Source organism: Micromys minutus (genome assembly GCF_963924665.1).
Source record: "Micromys minutus genome assembly, chromosome: 4".
Lineage (NCBI taxonomy): Eukaryota > Metazoa > Chordata > Mammalia > Rodentia > Muridae > Micromys > Micromys minutus.
Window position 1 is genome coordinate 30,684,619 of NC_137973.1, and position 18,710 is coordinate 30,703,328.

Sequence of the window (18,710 nt, forward strand, 5' to 3'; positions counted from 1 at the left end):
CCAGGCTGCTCCAGGTCTGAAGCTCACACCACAGCCCTCAAGGACCTCCCATCTCTAAACGCTGCTCCCCCCTTTCCATACCACACTCTGACTTCACACTTCTCAGACGGCGGGGTCCCCATGAAGATAAAGAAAACATGTTTCTTATTTGTCACAATCAACTTTAATAAAAAATAAATTACTTCTGGGGTGGGCATCATTTTCAGTGTGAAGTGGGGGCTGGGGCTAGGGTGTCTTACGCTGGCATTTCTCACTTTCACCCTCGACACAACTGGTCCCTGCTCTGGAGAGAGGTGTGGTCCTTCTCTGGTAAGGTAGGCTGACCCCTCCCCCTGCTAATTAGGGAGGTAGGAACAGAGACTAGAAAGGGCAGGGAGAGGAACGACAAGGTCACTTAGAAGATGTGAGGCCCGATGTAGACATGAGGATTGGGGCACAGAACTGTAATTCCTGGGGGACAAACACTAGCTCAGCTTATGTGGAAATGTAACCTTGCTTTCTCCCCGGCCCGGAAAAGCATGCAGGGAAACAAGCACTGCCCACTTCCTAGTCTTTGTCAGGCTGCTTCTGAGGAAGTGATAAACACACACACATACACAAACATACACACACACACACACACACACACACACACACACACACACACGGGACAAACCACCAGGTCGGCCAGGTACACTTCGTAGGCTATCACACTGTAGGTCAACAGTCATCTTGTTCTCCCACCCTGAGGATCCCTCTGGCAAGACTCAGACCAGGTGAAGAGCCAGAGGATACAGAGAGGGCTAGTCAGTGGGTGGCACGAGCAAACCATGGAGAGAGGGGTCTCTGGGAGCCATCTCAAGCAGGCTCCAGCTGGGACTGCTCCAGGACGTGGGCGCAAGATCGGCAGCAGGTAGCAGTGTAGTAGGGATAGACGCAGAGCCGGGCTTGGACCACCAGGGGGCAGTGTGGAGAGCCGTCCTTGCATTGGTCATCTGAGGACAGGTTAATGGCACATGTCAGCGCTGACATCCTGTGGAAGTGTGGTACCCATTCCCACCAGCCCTTCTCACATCTGCCCATATTCAGCTAAACCCTCTCTGCTGGGGTGGGTGGGAAGCTCCTTACCTGGTCGCTGGTTGCAGGGTTGGCTGTTACAGGGCCTCTTCCTGGAAGGTCGCAGGTGAGGGGGACATCCGGAGCTGAGGGTCTGGTTGCTACTCAGGCACTGGACTTCCCTAGTCTGCACGCCTCCCTGGCAGGATTGAGAACACTGGGGAGACCACAGCCATTAGAACAGATGTCTAAAGTTCTCAGGGCCATCCCCTTCCTCTCTGAAGGAAGAGGGGAATTTTCCAGAGACTTAATAAAATCCCAAACGGAGAGGGTCCCCTACTCCACCAAGTCTATAGGAAGTGGGACAACACAAAAGCCCAACTGGGTTGTCCTGGGCTGAGAGGGGCGTGGCTGAGTGCAGGCCTCTCTGCTAGAGGCCCAAGGAGAGCAAGGCAAGGGAACCACCTACCGGACTCCAGAGAGTGGAGAACCATCGGTCCTCACAGGCCTGCCCCTGACAGGGCTGCAGGGCAGGGGGCCTGGGTAGGTGGGAACAGTTGCTGGGCGAAGTCACATTGAACTCAGCCCCCAGTTTGGACACACAGATAATGTCTCTGTGCTGTGTGCCAGACCCACACTCCGAGGAACACTGTAAGGGAGGGGGAGACTCTTCAGCTAACAACGTGAGGTTTACTAGGACCGGTTTCCCTCTTGTCCCCCATTTCGGGGCCCTCAGCCGACCTCACTCCAGGGCCCGGTGTACCAGCGCCATGTCTTCTCACAGGGCCCTGAACTGCAGGCGCGCATATCAGGAGGGCGGCTTCTGAGAGGGCAGCCCTTCTCAGTGCGTCCTGCTTCGGGGTCTCCCTGAAGGGTCTCCCCGCTCCTAAGGCAGACCACAGCGCGTCTCTGGATTCCTGTCCCGCATTCGGCTGAGCACTGTTGGGAAGGAGAGAGTGGTCTGTGTGTAGGGGGGCTACTGGACCTGAGGTGGGAAGGCCCCCATCCCCAGAGTTCAGGAATACCCCCGGGGTACCAGCCTGAGAGGAGAGAGACAGCTGGTTCCAGTCTGTTCTTGAACTTGGTATAAAGATGAGATACTTCTTGGGTGCTGGGGTTACAGGTGTGTGTCGTACACCTGGTTTATGTAGTACTAGGGAGCAAAAGTAGGACCTCATACATGCTAGACAAATACACCGCCAGCGGAGCTACGGCACACCTTATTTATTTGTCTAAAACCTATTGTTACTGTATGTATGATTTTTTAAGACAGTCTTTTTATGTAGCTCTAGTCATCCTGGTGCTGCTGGCTTTGTGGACCAGGCTGGCCTCAGACGCAGAGATCCTCCTGCTTCTGCCTTCCGAGGAGTGGGATTAAAGGTGTGTGCTGGGATTAAAGGTGAGTCCAGCCTACGTGTTTGTGCTGGTGCATGAGGGTCGGTTCTCTCCTTCCACCCCGGGATCCAGGGACCTCACTCACCTACTACTGAGCCATCCAGCCAGTCCCCTGCTGTGTTTAACTTTGTTGTTTTGTGTGTGTGTGTGTGTGTGTGTGTGTGTGTGTGTGTGTGTGTGCGCGCACATGCGAGTCTGTATATGCTAGATGTGCCTACAGAGGTCAGAAGAGGTATCAGATCTGGAACTGGAGTCAGCAGTGATTGTGAACCACTTGATGCGGGTTCTGAGCACTGAACCCAAGCCCTCTGGGGAAGGAGGGATGCCCATAACCACTGAACTATCTCTCCAGACCCTTTTTTTTTCTTTTCCTTTTTTGTCTGGTTGGTTGGTTGGATTCTTGTTGGTATTGGTTTATTGAGGCAGGGTCTCTTTTTGTAGCCCTGGCTAGACTAGAACTCTAACTCACACAGACCCTCCCGACTGCCATACCCAGCCTGTGTTTGCTTTTCTAAAGATAGATTGAGGGGTTAAGGGGCGGGGGTGCACACCTTTAGTCCCAGCACTAGGGAAGCAGAGGGAGGTGGATCTCTGTGAGTCTGAGACCAGCCTGGTCTACAGAGCTAGCTCTCTGACAGCCAGGTTGCACAAAGAAACCCTGTCTCAACAAAACAAAACAGAACAAAAAGTTTCTACTACAGCTCACAAGACCTGAAACCCCACTTATCTCTGAGTTCTTAGATCAGGAACAAAAGAGCTTATCAAGGCTGTGTTGGACAGGCTGTGACAGCGTGGCCTGGGGTGCAGTCACCAGGGAAGGCAGATTTGCCAGAGGCGTAGGACCCACCTTGGAACTCCAGTCACTGTAGAACCAGGCTGTGGTACAAGGACCCATGTCACAGGCCTCTCTGCTGGGGGGTGGCGGGGGCCCCGAAGCACACTCCTGCTTGCTTACTTCAATGCCGTTACTTCCGACACAGCGGACTTGCCGGCGCCTCTGACCGCGGCCGCAACGCACAGAGCACTGGGGAAGAGAGAGCCGAGGCTGGGTGTAAGCCCTTTTCTAGACTCGCTTCTACGGAACCTCGCTTTCCAGACTGAGGGAGCTGAGCACAGGGCTCTGGGCTGCAAGTTTCTGAAGGAAATTCTTTGGAGTCTGGCTAGACTAGAAACTGTCAAGGGGTCTCCTCACCTGGCTCCAGGGGGAGCTAACCTCCCAGTGGCCACAGAGGTGCAGCTGACAAGGCTGGGTGATGTTGGGCCGGGGGAGATGTGCACAGCGCTCTGGAGGTACTGAAGAGCCACCGCCTCCGAATTCCTGTCTGCAGAGTAGCTGGCGATGCTGGGTGCCGGGGCCACAGGACCGGCTGCAGGATGTCCACTCGCCAGCTTCCCAGCTGTGGGAGAGGAAGAGGGAAAGCTGGGTGGAGGTGGGTGGGGTTCACAGATTGGGACCAGCACAGGGGAGGAGTCATGTTTCACAGCTGCAGTCTGCACTTGTAGCTGGGAACGAGGCTGTCCGAGTTTCCTTGCCATCTGTGGGGCATGAACCTTTCTATCTAAGCTCTCCCTGCATCCAGGTACTGTAAGAACCTGAGGGCAGGGAGCAAGTCTCTCCCTGTATTTTAAGTCTCTTAACCCTCCCCGTGGGCCTTACTCACTATGGGGGGCATGGTGGTCCATGGCAGGGTTCAGGGGAAGCTGGGGGTCTGGCCCCCACGGCACAGCTCTGTTCATCCAATTCTTCTCCTGACTCACGGGAAATACAGAGGAAAATGGGGCGCCAAACACCTGAAAGGAATAAGAGGGTTCAGAGCCCCGGTCCAGTGAAGTTCCGGATGCATGGTCCAATACAGACCCATGGTCCAGAATATCTATATGAATACATAGAGAACAGGGATTTGGGCTGAGCCGTGAAATCTCACCTTTGCCACAGGATGCTGAACACTCAGAGTGTCCCACTTGTTTCCAGTATCCAGCCGAAGATCCCATGGCTGTCCTGACACGAGTCGGAGGAGGCACTTGGGGAATCCGTACCTGACGCTGGAGGGTGCCTGGTGTCCGAACCGGGCGGGGGGCTGAGGGGAGTAAGGGCTCCCCCCTCAGCATCTCTGCAGGGAAGCCCAGGAGCCAGATCAGATGCCTCCCTGCTTCTCTGAGCTCCACCCCTGCCTCACCCTCCTCCTCCTGGTCTGGGCATCCTAGTTTTACCAGGCTGAAGTTGAAGAGCTGGAGGCCTTGTGGAAGGACCCTCTAGGACTACAGGAGGGGAAGAGATGACATACTGATAAAAAACACCTGGGTTGTCCTCTTGAAAGATCATCTGAGGAGGGAAGTTCTCAAGTGGTTTGGGGTAACGAGAGGCATGCACTAGGCTTCTCCCATTTTGATCCACACTGCTCCGCCCTAAGGGTCCTCCCTCTCTATATGGAGCGGAGCGCCTTCCAGCTCCTATCCCAGGCTCACATAGACATCCACAGGCTGGGTGGTGGGGCCTTCTGCTGACAGGCTCTCCCCCTTGCCTTCCTCCCGAGGAGGACGGTTATACTGGAAGACAGTCCCGATGGCCGTATAGGACCCTGGAGGATCCACAGCCCAGTTCCCGTTGATAATGGAGCGGCCCCCGGGCCCTCGAAGTGCTGAAAGACAGAAATGTGGTGCTATCTTCTGAAAGCTTTGTGCCCAGAAATAAGGACCTAGGCTGTCACCGGGCTTAGGAGAAGGCCACCAGCCTCTTCATGTTTGGCCTTTTGCTTGGCTGAAGAGAGGGTAGAAGGCAGGTCAAAGAAAAAAAGGAGGGTTTCTCACCGAGGTAATTGGAGCTGGGTCGGAACTGGGAAATGTGAAGACGGGAGGCTCCCGCAGGGACCCACAGGATCTTCTGATAGCCCAAGGGGCCCCCTCGGTCCGTCAGATTTCCCGAAACCAGACGACAGGTAGAGCCATCACCCCCACAGACTCCACAGCCATCTGGACGCCTGCCAGAGCCAAGGATCCCATCACAGCCGGGGCTCTGGGGAGAGTGAGGTGAGGCAGGGGCATAGCTCACACCTGGCCCTGCTGCACTCAGGGCCCTCAGTTCACTCCGCTCTGGCTTTGTGATTGCAGTGAGAGTATTCTGTGAGCCGCCAAACACTTTTGGAGTAGCTTTAGCCAAGTCTGGTAGGATCCTGCCTACAGCCTACCCTTACTGACAGCAGAAACTTTCCCTTTGGCCACCCCAGTCAGGTGTTTTCACTCTTGTAACAATTAAAGGAAAGAGAGAGGTAAGGGAGGGAGGAGGGGGGCGAGAGAGAGAGACAGACTCTGTGTGTGTGTGTGTGTGTGTGTGTGTGTGTGTGTGTGTGTAGGTGCATAAGTACAAACCAACACCCTGCCCTCCCTCACCACACCCTGCCCTCCCTCACCAGGCAGCGTCCAGCCACACAAATGTCTAGGGATCCAGGTTGACACAGGGTCCCATCCTGCACCTTTTCAGTGTGACGGACGTAGAATCTGAAGCCGCGGGGGCGACAGTTCAGCTCACAGCGCTGGGAGCCTTGAACTAAAGGCAAGACATAGATTAGTTAGCGGGAGTCCCTGTAGGAAGAAGCACTCTAGAGCCAAGCTGTGACAGCCATTTCACCTTTTAGTGCACGAGGGGCCTCCTGAAGCTGCTGAGGAGGGAGGGGCAGTTTCCCACGCTGAGGGTTTTTATGACTTACGTCTTTGCTATGCTATGTGGTCTCAAGTTTATGAATTTGACTGACTTTCCCATTTCATTCTCCCAAAAAAGGGGAAGTGTTGCACCTGACCATCAAGAAAAGATTTTTGTTGTTTGGTTTTAGGTGTGTATGGGATTGGGGTGCTCAGGTGGGAGAAGAGAGAGGTCATCTTGCAGGAGCGGATTCTCTCCTTCTACGATGGGTTCTGGAGACCAAACTCAGGTCATCAGGTTTGAGGAAAGCTCCTCTACCCACTGAGCCATCCTGACACCTATGATCATGAGTTCGGAGCTCATGAAGGTTTGTCTTGGCGTGGAGTTGACATAGCCACAAGTCCAAGTGGACAATAACTTGGGAGCAACGGAAGATAAGTGTCCTGCTGGAACCAGTGAACGAGTCACATTCACACCCTGGGCCAGATCACAGCCAAAGGAGCATCTCTAGGCAGTTCCCTCTCCCAGCCTGCCTCCTGCCCTGACCATCCACCCATCACTTCCACGAGGAGGGAGAGGGGCCACCCAAACCTGAGGTGGCCCTGCCAGGGGGACTAGAAACTGCACCTTCAGTGAAGGGCTCCCACTGGTACAGCTGGCCCATGAATTCCTGGGAGTCAAAGGCGGCGCACTGCAGGGCCCTGGGGTCTGGCTGCTCAGGGGGGCAAGGCTGAGGAGGCAGACATACAGGAGTCAGAGCTGCAGACGAAACCTGGGGTGTGGGCCATGGCCAGCCTCCGGGTTGGGAACTGGTTGATCAGCTCCAAGGCGCCCACCCTAAAGTCAGAGTCACCACCCTCGGGGTACTAGTCTGTCAAGATGAGGACTCAGGTCAGGGGACGGTGAAAGCCTAGGCCGCAAAACCTGGACAACAACTCACCTCTTGGCTGCAGGCTCTCATCTGTTCACTTTCCCCAGAACATTCTGGAACGGGGATACTGGGAGCAAAGAGGCTCCAGAGCGGGCTGGAGTCCCTGGTCAGAGGCAGCCAGCCATCTGGGGACCTGTGAGAACTCCCTGGAGGTCTCCTGTGCCTCCTGCTCTGCTGGCTCCGGGTGACAGGAGAGAAAGGAGGTGGGCGGCGCTCTGCTCCCTGGGGACTGCTCCAACTTCCCTGGGAAGTTGGCATTCGTGGCCCAGGGGATCCCTGGAAAGACCTACTGTCTCCAAAGGAGGAGGTGGGTGCAGGGATCCCCGTGTCAGAAGGAGCAGAAGTGGTTCTGGGATGCGCTTCCGCTTCCGTCTGAGCAGTTCCAGACCGGGGCTGGGTGCGCAGTTCAGGAGATTGCCTGTGGGGGCTGTGCTTTTCAGAAGCTGGTTCTGTGCTTGGAGGCTGGGATGGAAGCGTCTCTTCCCCTGTAGAAGAGTTCTTGGGTTGTCCAGGTTTGTGAGGATGCCTGCGGCTCCGGTGCAGGGGCAAGGCAAAGGGCACTCTCCCATAACCGAACATTCCTGGCTTGATAGGGTCTCGAACCCGGAACCTAGAAGGATGTGTAGATTTAGTAATCTCTTAGTCTCCTGTCTGCCCAGACTGCTTCCTGAAAGATTGGCCTGCAGCGCCGAATCCCCTTGTCCCTTTCCATTACCCACCCCCCCCCCATTCTGTTCTGCCCTCAGAGCCTCACCTCTGGGCCCCTTGAGGCTCCTGGGTCTCCTCTCTCCCCACTTGAGAAGCAGGACCTCGAAGAGGGCCACTCCTTCCTCGAGACTGTGGCTTATACAGGGACTGGGGATCCCGTGGAGTCTGGGGTCTGGAGCCCTGGCCTCGGGGCCGGAGGGCTTCTGGATGTCTTGGGGGTCGGGGAGGGAGGGAAAGGGCTGGGTGCAGTTCACATGTTCGGCTCCTGCGCTGCACCCCCACCCCACAGGGCTGGGAGCAGGAGGCCCATCGGCCCCAAGGTCCCCAGAGGCCCTCAGGGACCTGGCCTTCCTCTGATGGTGTCTGAAGAGTAGGTCCCAACAGCTACAGAGGGGAAAAGGTCAGAATTAGTGGCTCAAGGTTCAAAGGTTATTAGTTGTCCAAGGTCACATTTACAGGTCAGGCCAAACCCCAGCCTTTTTTGTGTTATTTGACTAAAAGAGAGAGAGGCAGCCGGGAGACTGGGTGGGCCAAACCTCATACAATAGGCTGAGGTCTCCCAGTGGGAATGTGAAACCACCCTATAGGGGAGGCCAGGGCACAGTGGAGGGACCCTGGGCAGGTAGCAGTAGTTCACTTGTCCCGGGCTCACCTCCTGATTCTGGCAGAGCTGAAGAAGAGGCAGGAACAGCATTACACACAGCCAGAGCCTGCACACGGAGGAGGGGGCATCAGAGGGAGCCAGAGCTCTTACAACACTGTCTGCCCCCACCCAGGCTCTCCACATCCTGGTTGCCAGCTTCTCAGGAAACTGAAGTCCCTTTTCACTTGCCAGACCCCTTCCAACAATCCCTTCCCTGCAAAGGCTCGATCCGAACTCCCCCCTGCCGCGCTCGTGTGTGTGTGTGTGTGTGTGTGTGTGTGTGTGTGTGTGTGTGTGTGTGTGTGTGTTGAGACAGTGTTTCTCTGTGTAACAGTTCTGAATGTTCTGGCCTCAAACTCACAGGTACCCACCTGCCTCTGCTTGGATTACAGGTGTGCCCACCACTCCCTCAGCCCCTTCCCTGCCCTAACGACTGTTTTCTCCACTGCTACCCCTTCCTTACCTGCCCAACCAAGTCTCCATTGCTCTTCCCATGACTGCCCCTGGGCTGGGGAGCAGGGGACAGGGTAGCTATTCTGGCATCTGGGCACGGAGGGTGCTCTGAGGAGGGAGGGGCATAGTTTCACCCCTCCAGATATCTGGGGGACTGAAGGGCTGTCTCAGCACAACACCCACAGCCTGAAGGGTGGGGGAAGAGTGGTCCACCCCTTTAGGACCTAAGGGTGGGAGCAAGAAGGAACACTGTCTTTGTCATCTGCTGAGGCGAGGGTGGGGGTCTGACCTCAGCCTCTCAGTTCAGTTTAGTCTCCTCCCTATGGCCCAAGATGGACTTAGCTCCTCTCGAAGCCAGAGGAGGGGCTGTGCGTAGGCAGCTTGGGCCCAGAGGTTCTTTCTCCTAGAGCTCCAGGACCTAGAGGAGGCAGGCTATGCCAGGCACCCATGAGGGGCCAGCCAGGAGTAGGGGCACAGCCTTAATCCCATACTCGGGGTGGGGGAGTAGGAGGATCAGCAGTTCAAGGCCAGCCTGGGTGACATAGGACCTTTATCTCAAAAAAAAAAAAAAAAAGACGGAAAACCTCCTCCCCCTAGCAAAACCCAAGAGCATTTGTTCCTTACTCTCCTCCCAGCCTTTTCTTCCCCTTTAACTAAGCTCCTTAAGGAGAAACAGTCTCATACGGGCTGCCCCAGGCATATTTTTTTGTCCAAGGGATAAACTAAGTGGGCTAAATGGCTTCATCTCTTGAGAAGAGGCAGTGACTTATGTTCCCAGTGGGGGCCAGCATCCACAAGGCATTGGCTCAGGGTACAACCAGTACGCAACTAGTCTTCTGCTTTTCATCCTTTTCTTACAGTGCTCAGCCAAAATGGCTGGGCCACCATCATAGCAGCTTCTCAGGTTCTCCTTTGGGTGGACCTGGGAAAGTCTACCCCTTAAGTCTAGCCATAAACAATGGGTATCAGGGGTCTTCCATACCTGTCCTCAAACCTTGTCTCTCCCTAACCCCAGCCCTTTCCTTCTCTCCGAGGCCCCGCCTACCCTCACCCCTCACTCCATCTGATTTCTGCTTTCCAGGAAAAACAGTTTCTGCTGGATCTGAATGGCACCATGAGAATCCAAGGATCGCTGGCCAAAGTAGGCCAGCTCAGGGCAGGGAAAGGACAGAGAGGAGCAAAGCTAGGTCCTGCTCCCCCTCCCTGGGACCCCAGGACTTGGGAATTTGAGGAGGGGATCAAAGTGGTTGAGCTGAGTTCTTGGGGCTGTGGAGGAGGTAACATGCACCCCTCTCCTTCCCCTAGCTGGACCAGCCACGGAGTCCCTGATTTTCCTGATGTTCAACCCACCCATCAGCCCTCTGCCTGCCCCACGAGGCTGGAAGGAAGAATAAAGGTGATGGACACAACCTGTCTCTTCTTCGATGCTGGTCCCTTCTCCGCCTCCCTCTGCTTTTCTCTGCTCCCCCAGGTCTGTCCCTGCTGCCTCTCCGTGGTCTACCCAGTACACATAATCCTGTCCTGAGCTGGTTTTGGCAGCTCTCTGGAGAAGTGAAGGGGTGGGGGGTGACGAGAGCTCCTGGGGCCAGGGCCAGGCCTGGCTTCCTCTCTGGAAAAGTCCACCCCACCCTCCCCTGCATAGGGGGGCAAGAGCCGACACCCCCTCCCTGCACACATGTATGCTTGTCCTGTTTTCATGCCCAGGGTAAGGGAGACGGAGGTTGGAGGTGGGCACCCTGAAGTCAGGGTGGACCCTGGCTGAGCACAAACCTATGTTGCTCCTGGTCACACTCGCTTCTGGGCCAGTGACACCAAGGAAAGTGACCTGCAGGGAGCTAACCCTTTCACCCTAGGCTCACCTCAGGCAAATGAGCCAATGCGAGGTGGGGGGGGGGTGAAGGGCGGAGGAAGGAGTTAGTAAGGGCTGGGCTAACAGAGGAGAGATGCTGTCCTGTCCTGTCAGAATGCCTGGGTTTTCACGGGATCCCCCTATCCCCGCAAAAAAGATCCCAACAGGTGTCTTTCCCCGCATCCCCTCACAACCGGCTGAGCTGTGCAAAGAACACTCACCCGCATCCCTCCCGGACACCCTATCCCTGTGTTCCCAGAGTGCAGGCGTTCGAGCGCATCTTCCTGAAGCCCCTCAGGGAAGAGCATGCTGCGCCAGCGTGCAGGGAGGTCCCGGGTATGTTTTCCAACTTCACTATGTGACTTAATAGGAATCTTGGCGCAAGCCCTGGCCCGGGTGATGAGACCCGGAGTCCCAAGGACCAGACCCCCTCCCCAGGAATTCGCCTCAGGGTCCGCTGTTCAGAGACAGTCAGAGCCCAGGCGGGGGTCGGGGAGGCTCTACCTTCTCTGCGCCCGCTCTCTCCAGCTGCCTCCGGTGGCGGCCACCGCGGCCCGGAGCCCCGGGACAGCGCCTCCCGCGGCAGGCTCCGCCCCACGCCACCCGTGCCCCGCCTGCCACGCGCCGGCCTCAACCACCCACCCTGTGCGCCCGGGACAGCTAAAGATCATGTAGCTACGCTGCGGGCACCGTTCCCGCACCCACCCCGGGGCCTGTGACCCCACCGACTCTGGCAGGGTGGCCTTTGGGTGGAGCCTGTCCTCAAAGAACCTAGGCTAGCTGCGGACCCGGGGCAAGGGGATTTGCAAACTGGACCCCTGTGGCCCTGCGCAAGCTCAGATCTGTCCAAGCCAAGGCCCTCTCCTCCACGCAGCCAATGCCATCGCCTCCGCTTTTCCCATACTGGGCAGTGAACCATGTGGCTCTGATGGCCCAGGACGTCTGTGAGCCTCGGTTTCTTCATCCATAAAATTTTACACCCTGGAGCTTAGCGGAAGGAATGCACGCTGAATTATGAGTCAGACAAATTTGGATTTGAATTTCAGCTTGAGCACTTGCCAGCTCTGTGGTCTTTCATGACCACTTCAACTTCAGTGCGGCAGTGTCGTCTGAAGAATGGGAGAATCTGATGTGTGTATTAGGCTTAGAAATGTTTATCCATCTCCATGTGGAAGAATGACTGAGGAGGGGTGGAGAAGGGATGAAAACGGCTTTCAATTTTAATGCGTTTAATTCTATTCACATTCTATTTATATGTCTTTTTGTGAATTATTTGTTTTTCTTTGAGACGGGGGTCTCAGTAGCCCTGGCTTGAACTGTGTAGACCAGGCTGGCCTTCAACTCACCTGCCATTGCTTTCTTCAGTGTTGGGATTAAAGGTCTGCCTGTGCTACGCTTGTCCAACCTAGTAACTCTTTGTTCGATGCTAGCCTGGTGAATTTCACCCAAGGCTGGGGGAGGGGAGAGGACAACATCTAGGGCATGGTGGTGCATGTTTATAATTTTAGCACTTGGGAGGCTGAGGCAGGAGAGAAGGACCACTGCAAGTCCAAGACCAGCCTGGCGGGGCTGGAGAGATGGCTCAGCGGTTAAGAGCACTGACTGCTCTTCCTAAGGTCCTGAGTTCAATTCCCAGCAACTACATGGTGGCTCACAACCATCTGTAATGGAATCCAACACCCTCTTCCAGTGTGTCTGAAGAGAGCTACAATGTACTCACATAAAATAAATAAATAAAAGATAAACATGCTTTAAAAAAAAGAAAAGTTCTAGGGCAAGCTGAGATCACCTCAGTTTCAGCAATGAAATACCGGAGCAAGGATTGAGAGATGGCTCAGTCACTGAAGGGCAGGCTCACCACCAATGTCAAAACACTCAAATACAGAAGAAGTTCTAGACAACATTGTCCTGTAACCCATGAAACACCAGAGGCTAGGTGCTTGCACTTTGTGCTGAGGGCCAGGGAGAAATGACCACTTCGGAGTTAATTACCGTGGTAACTGTGGAAGCAGACCATGAGGGTGTTTATAATGGGGGTGTGATACCGTGGTAACTGTGGAAGCAGACCATGAGAGTGTTTATAATGGGGGTGTGATACCGTGGTAACTGTGGAAGCAGACCATGAGGGTGTGATTCAGTGCTGAAGCAGAGCTTTGCATACAGGATGCTCTGGGTGCCGTTCCCAGTTCCCAGCACTGAACAAGGCAGAAAGGTGTTTGTTACTTAGACAAGGTCCTGTGACTGTAAGGCAGCTTGACAGGACACTTGCTATGTAGCCCAGGCTAAGCCCAAATCCCAAAGCCTGACTCTGGGATTACAGTATTGGAATAATCCAGAATGTTCACTTTATTTGAAATTTAAAATGCTCACCTCCACTGGGTGTGTTCCTGAAGAGCCTGGGAAAGCAATGGGTTAATGCCCCTCTCTGGGGGTGTGGCTTCTCTAAGGACTGCTGTGGACACTCGGTCCCAAGCTACTGGTGTATTTATAGAGCTGTTTTCTCAGGGAAAGCCCCTTTGCTCAGGGCATAAGGGCAGATGATCAAAGGCAGCCTGCCTGGTGGGGGTGGGAAGAGGTTTGTAAGCTTTCATCACTGACCCTGATTATCAGCAGCCCCTTACCTGAGGATACCCAGGGAAGCACAGGCAGGCTCGACCACGTGAAGGTGGGAAGGCGGGGGTGGGGGGGTTCTGGAGGCGGGAAGGGCTGCCTTTGACATTTGTAGCTGCTGAGAACTGAAGGTCACAAATACTCCTTTCCATTAAGAAACGGCTGTGTACCAAAGAGCTACGCAGCTGTCGGCTCCCTGGACTTGGTGGTCCGCGGAGCTTTCTGATGACTCAGCAACTTGGGAAGGGTAAGTTTAAATTTGTGGATCCTGTCTCAAACGTAAAAAGGTTTTCTTTTGTTTGTTTGTTTTTATAGAAGGGTTATATAAAACCTGGGCCTACTGCCTGCTATCCCAGTGTTTGGGAGCCTGAGGTAAGAGGCTCTGGGAGCTGCTATCTCCTGTATGTGAGAGTAACAGTAACTGTCACAGTCATGAAGTCACAGCATGGCTACTTATATAAGATCAAGCCATTCAAAATTCGGCTATAGATAGAGGCAGAAGCTGGAAGATCTCTGAGTTAAAGGTTAGCCTGATCTACAGATGGAGTTCCAAGACACCCAGTCTACACAAAGAAACTCTATCTTGAAGAAAAATTATAAAGGAAGAAAGGAAAGAAGGAAGAAAGAACCTGGGCTGGAGAGATGGCTCAGTGGTTAAGAGTATATAGTGCTCTTGTAGAGGACTTGTGTTCAATCACCAGCACCCACAGTAAGCACCTTACAATCTGCTGTGTAACTTTAAGAAATCCAACATCCTCTTCTGAATTCTGTGAGGATTTGTACTCACATGTGAACAAACCCACATTCAAACACAGACCCACATATATACTCATAATTAAAAAGAAAATACAAGGGCAGGAGAGATGGCTCACTTTTTAGAGCACTGACTGCTCTTCCATAGATCCTGAGTTCCATTCCCAGCAACCACATGGTGGCTCACAACCATCTGTAATGGGATCTGATGCCCTCTTCTGGTGTGTCTGAAAACAGCTATGGTGTGCTCATATAAATAAAATAAATAAATTCTTTTTTAAAAAAGAAAATACACAAACAAACAACCCGAGGGCCATTCAGAGGTGGCACTCGACTTTAATCCCAGCACTCAGGAGGGCAGTTGTAGGCAGATCTCTGAGTTTGAGGCCAGCCTGGTCTACATAGTGAGCTCTAAGTCAGTAAACCAAACAGTGAAATTCTGTCTCAAAGAAAAAAACAAAAAGCCAAACCAAACCAAACAAGCAACAACAAACCCTCGGGAGCATACAGGTTCAATGAGGAGTTTCAGAGAAGGCTCAGCAGTTAAGAGCACTGTCTACTCTTGCTGAGGACCCAGACTCAGTCCCCTGTGGTGGGTTATAATGGCCTGTGACTCCAGTCAGTTCTAAGAGATCCAACACCCTCTTCTGACCTCTGTGGACATGAGCACCAGGCACACATATGGTGAACTTACATACATATAGGCAAACATTCATACATAAAGATTTTAAAATATCTTAATATAACAATAACATGCCCTCTGGAATTAACTCAGTGGCCAAGCTGAGTGACAGGGTTTAGCCCGTACCCATCAAAGCCCTGGGGTTGGCATCCAGAACCAAATCAATAGTAATTTAGCAATAGACATGTATTTGCTCTGCTGGGACCATTGTGAGGGTTCTGTACATGTCTTGTAGCTCTGTGTAGTGATGACTGACTGCTACTCTCTTTATAGATATGCAAACAGAAACGGTCCTAAAGCGGAGTGTGATGGCCTATCCTGCCTGTAACTGATGAACTCAACCCTTGAGCTCAGGTTTTGGGAACACCCAGAATTACTTAAGAAGGAGACCAGTTTGTTCCTGGCCCTCTCCTTCTCGCCTTTCTTTTCCTTATTTAAGAGTTCCTTTACTTTATGTGGGTGGGTGTTTTGTCTGCATGTGTGTCTAGGCTCTACGTGCATCCCTGGTATCTGTGGAAGCCAAAGGAGGTGACAGAGACCTTCCACGTGGCTGCTGGGAGTTAGACCTGGGTGCTCTGCAAGAGCCTTAATGGGTGAGTCATCTCCTAAGCCCTGCTCTTCAATTTTCTAGGCAGGCCCTGTTATCTGTGTGTATGTTTGTCCGAGGCCTCAAATTTGCTATGTAGACAAGAATGACCCTAAACCCCAAAGGTTCTTTTGCCTCCACGTCCCCAGTGACAGGTGTGGGACACCTGTCAGCATTGTTGTCTATATATCTTGTGTACAAGCAAACCTTTTGAGAAGTTCCAATAATTCTCTCAGTCAGTTCCTTCTTGCATAGAGTAACTGTAACCCTAGCACTGACTGAGGCAGGAGGATTGAGAGTTCGAACCTGCCCAAGTGACATAGTGAGTTTAAGTCTGGTTGGGTGTTGCATTAAACACCACATCTAAGCGAATTATCTCCTAAGATGTTATCCTTTCTCAGGGAAGTCTGGATGCCAGTACCAGTATACACGGTTAGAACCCCGGGAGGAATCTGCAACTAACTTCTCTGTGTTTGTGTGGCCATGGCAACCATTTCCTGAATGTCTGTCCTTTGTCTTCTCCCCTCTCAGAGTCATGGCTTGTTCATCTCTGTTCTTCCACAGGCGATGTCCCATTCACAACTGTGACACACCTGCTTGGTCGCTAGCCCTGGCTTCCTGGTCCTGTCATGTTGTCACACTCATCGATGATGCCCTTTTGACCTTTAAGCTTTGGCTTGACTCAGCTCATTCCGCACCGTTGCAGAGGGAACCACCTCTTCCTGTTGTTCTCTTCCCAGATGGCAGAAGGTATCCCCTCTCCCATGTGTACCCTGGGTCTACCCACCATACCTGGCACACAGTAGGTATTTTGTGGTGTGGGATGAGCCCATAAGCAAGAAGTGATAAGTGCTTCCTAAACAACTCTGGCCACATTCCAGCACTTTCTGGCTGTTGTCTCGTGCTGTCGTGGGTGAGCTGGTTCTTGGGTATTGGGACAATGAAGAGACAGGACATGAAATATTGGGTAGGATGGACCGAGGTGTATATGGGCATCCTTGACTCTCAGCTGCTCTGTAAAGTCCAAACTTAGTCAAAAGCTCCAAAGCCAGAGTCCTTCCTGATTTTATCTTCACATTTTCATCTACTAGTATCTTCCAGCCAGGCCCAGATGCCCCCGTGCTGAGTGTGTTTGCTTGCTGACACAGTTCTCAGAACAGGAAGTACATACTTAGGGGGTTGGATGGACCGACCACACATGACCTTGGCAGGCATTAGGATTACACAATCATCAGTACTATGGTAATTATGTTAAGTGTGTTTGAATGCTTCTAAATCTCCCTACTTTTTTTTTCTTTTTTTCCTTAGGAAACAAGGTCACTACCTAGAGCTTCTGGATTAGGCTTCTAGAATGTTCTCAGCTGATTGGGAAGATGTCTTTTGTGTTGTCTTGACATAACCATTTTACAGAATTTTGAAAATGTATTGTATGTATGAATGTTTTGCCTGTATGGCTACATACCTGGTGCCCATGGAGTTCAGACTAGGAATCCCCTGGAACTGGAGTTGGCCACCACATGTAGATGTTGGGAGCTGAGCCCAGGTCCTTTGCAGGAGGAACAAGTGTTCTCAACGTTTGGACCATCTCTCCCTCCCCCATTTTACATATTTGATCAAATGGTATAACTAGGAATAAGTAGCTAGGACTCTCTCCTCTGACACAAGCCACCACAGAACCCTATCCCTAGGCTCTTAATGAACAAAGTAGCCACACATGTTATGGTCGTTTGGCTGGGAAGTCCACTGTGGTACTCAAGACTGTTGCTGTTGCTGAGTGGTTACTGGGCCTAGAGACAAGGGGACAATGCATGAGACAGAGCTTTGCTTCTGTGAGGCCTGTGATCTTCAGGACTTTACGCTTCGGCTTTCCCCTCTGTGAAGTCTGTACTATTAACAGAATCCAGTGTGTCTATTCATAGATTGTCATAAAAACTAAAAGAGAAAGCATGTGTGTGAAAGCTGTAGTCACCTACAAAAATAGCACAATGTTATTGTTAATGATGCTATAAGAAAAAGACTATTTTTAGCTGATGTGCCATTTAAAGTTGCCTGTCTTGACACCTGTGGTGCTTGGCTGCGGGTGCCTTCACTGCCGACGGCATATTTATATACGTTCGGGCTGCGTGACCAGGATAATCAGTAATTATCTGATTAAGCTTCTGTACAAGGGTATTTTGTTGTTGTTCTTTTCTGTACAAGGGATCACTGTAGAACCTAGCCTGACCTTAAACTCCTCCTACCTCTGCCTCCTGAGTGCCAAGATTAGGGGCATGGAGTTAGGACCTCAACCAACTGGACACCAGGGCTTCTAAACTTAGCAGGTTTCCTGGGCTGGAATCTGAGGGCGTCCTGGGCTGAGGAGTTTAAATGGCTTTTGAGGACAGATGCTCTGAGAGAGAGATGAGGTCATGGAAGGAGGGGTGGGCACTGCGTAGAGGTGAGGAATCAGGCTGTGGCCTCAAGCGTGGTGAGAATACAGAGAGACCTACTGTTTCGTTCTTCAGTCTGGAACTGCAGTTAACTACAGCCACAGCTGAACTGTGACCAATTCCCAGATCAATAGCAGATGCTGGAATAAGGGCGGGAAATGATGCATTTCGTCTGGAGTAAGGTTATATAAACTCACCTTCCTCCTCAAAGTCTCTTAAGAGAATAGGACGATTCCTGTGATAAGCAGACCTCTCAACTCATCCAAAAAATTAAACCAAGAATGTTCCATGCATGGAGGTCAGCTCTGGTGGTGACAAGGGCTCTGTCAGTCCCTGGAGGGGGTGCCTCTTTAAGAGTTAGGGAGAAAAGCAAGGAGATGGGGAGGGGGTGAAAGATCAAGCAGAACAAATTATTTCCATCCCTGGAGCCTCTACACAAGGCATCTTTTCTTCGTGGGCTGTGCTGGGTTGGACCTCTGGCCACAGGTCAGCCTTATCATGGGATCTTCCCCATCTGAGTCTTGTTCTGCCGCTTAGGCGTTCCCTTGTGTTTCCAGAGAGAGCCAGCTCAGTGTCCAATTAATCTTGACAAATTGACCTGAAGACTTAAGAACAGCAAACACTGAAGGGCAGAAAGAAGGGCACAAACAATCAGCTGTGGTCAGAGGTGGGCCTGGCAGCCACAGGAGAGGCAAGAATTTCATACATACCAAGGGCCTTAAGTCAGAAGTAGGAGAGACCCAGCCTTCTGTGAGGGAAACAAGCTGAGACAGGAGGTAACTTGTCTGACCTCTAACCACCAGCCTCAAACCACGCCAGTGGGCAAAGAGCAGACCCCAAAGAGACCACGTCTGCTCCAGTGCTCAGATCTTACTTGCTTATCCTCCGCAGCTGTTGGACCTTGTCACGGTTCTCTAGGCCTCTAGCTTATCACCAAGTCTTTCCCTTGGGACTCTGTCCCCTTTCCAGTTTTACCATCCCAAACAGACCAAGCACTGC

At 52.6% G+C, this 18,710-nt stretch overlaps 1 protein-coding gene and 1 long non-coding RNA gene across 10 annotated transcripts; one reads left to right on the forward strand and one right to left on the reverse strand.

Moving 5' to 3' along the window:
- Positions 1-147: 147 nt before the first annotated feature.
- Positions 148-11,277, reverse strand: ADAMTSL4 (ADAMTS like 4). Of its 9 annotated transcripts, none has more exons than XM_080915943.1 (18): positions 11,156-11,277; positions 8,813-9,026; positions 8,359-8,416; positions 7,753-8,090; positions 7,008-7,608; positions 6,695-6,797; positions 5,838-5,974; positions 5,239-5,443; positions 4,897-5,069; positions 4,642-4,753; positions 4,356-4,541; positions 4,092-4,221; positions 3,623-3,827; positions 3,278-3,454; positions 1,777-1,974; positions 1,505-1,684; positions 1,108-1,252; positions 148-974 (listed from the first exon to the last, which is right to left on the reverse strand). In XM_080915943.1, exons 2-18 carry the CDS (start codon positions 8,842-8,844, stop codon positions 838-840), a joined length of 3,117 nt encoding a protein of 1,038 aa, XP_080772069.1. In that variant the 5' UTR covers positions 8,845-9,026; positions 11,156-11,277; the 3' UTR covers positions 148-837. The 9 variants fall into 9 exon arrangements, 7 of the variants coding, with proteins under 7 accessions (XP_080772069.1, XP_080772071.1, XP_080772073.1 ...); XM_080915945.1 differs by having other exon boundaries at positions 8,813-8,910; positions 11,156-11,276; XM_080915947.1 differs by lacking the exon at positions 11,156-11,277 and adding an exon at positions 10,873-11,142 and having other exon boundaries at positions 8,813-8,910.
- Positions 11,278-13,177: 1,900 nt separating this feature from the next.
- On the forward strand, positions 13,178-17,993 carry LOC308419752. The gene is made up of 5 exons (XR_013975002.1): positions 13,178-13,316; positions 13,418-13,508; positions 14,970-15,289; positions 15,847-16,032; positions 16,591-17,993. It is a non-coding gene; the product is annotated as an uncharacterized lncRNA (long non-coding RNA).
- The last annotated feature ends 717 nt before the right edge of the window (positions 17,994-18,710 follow it).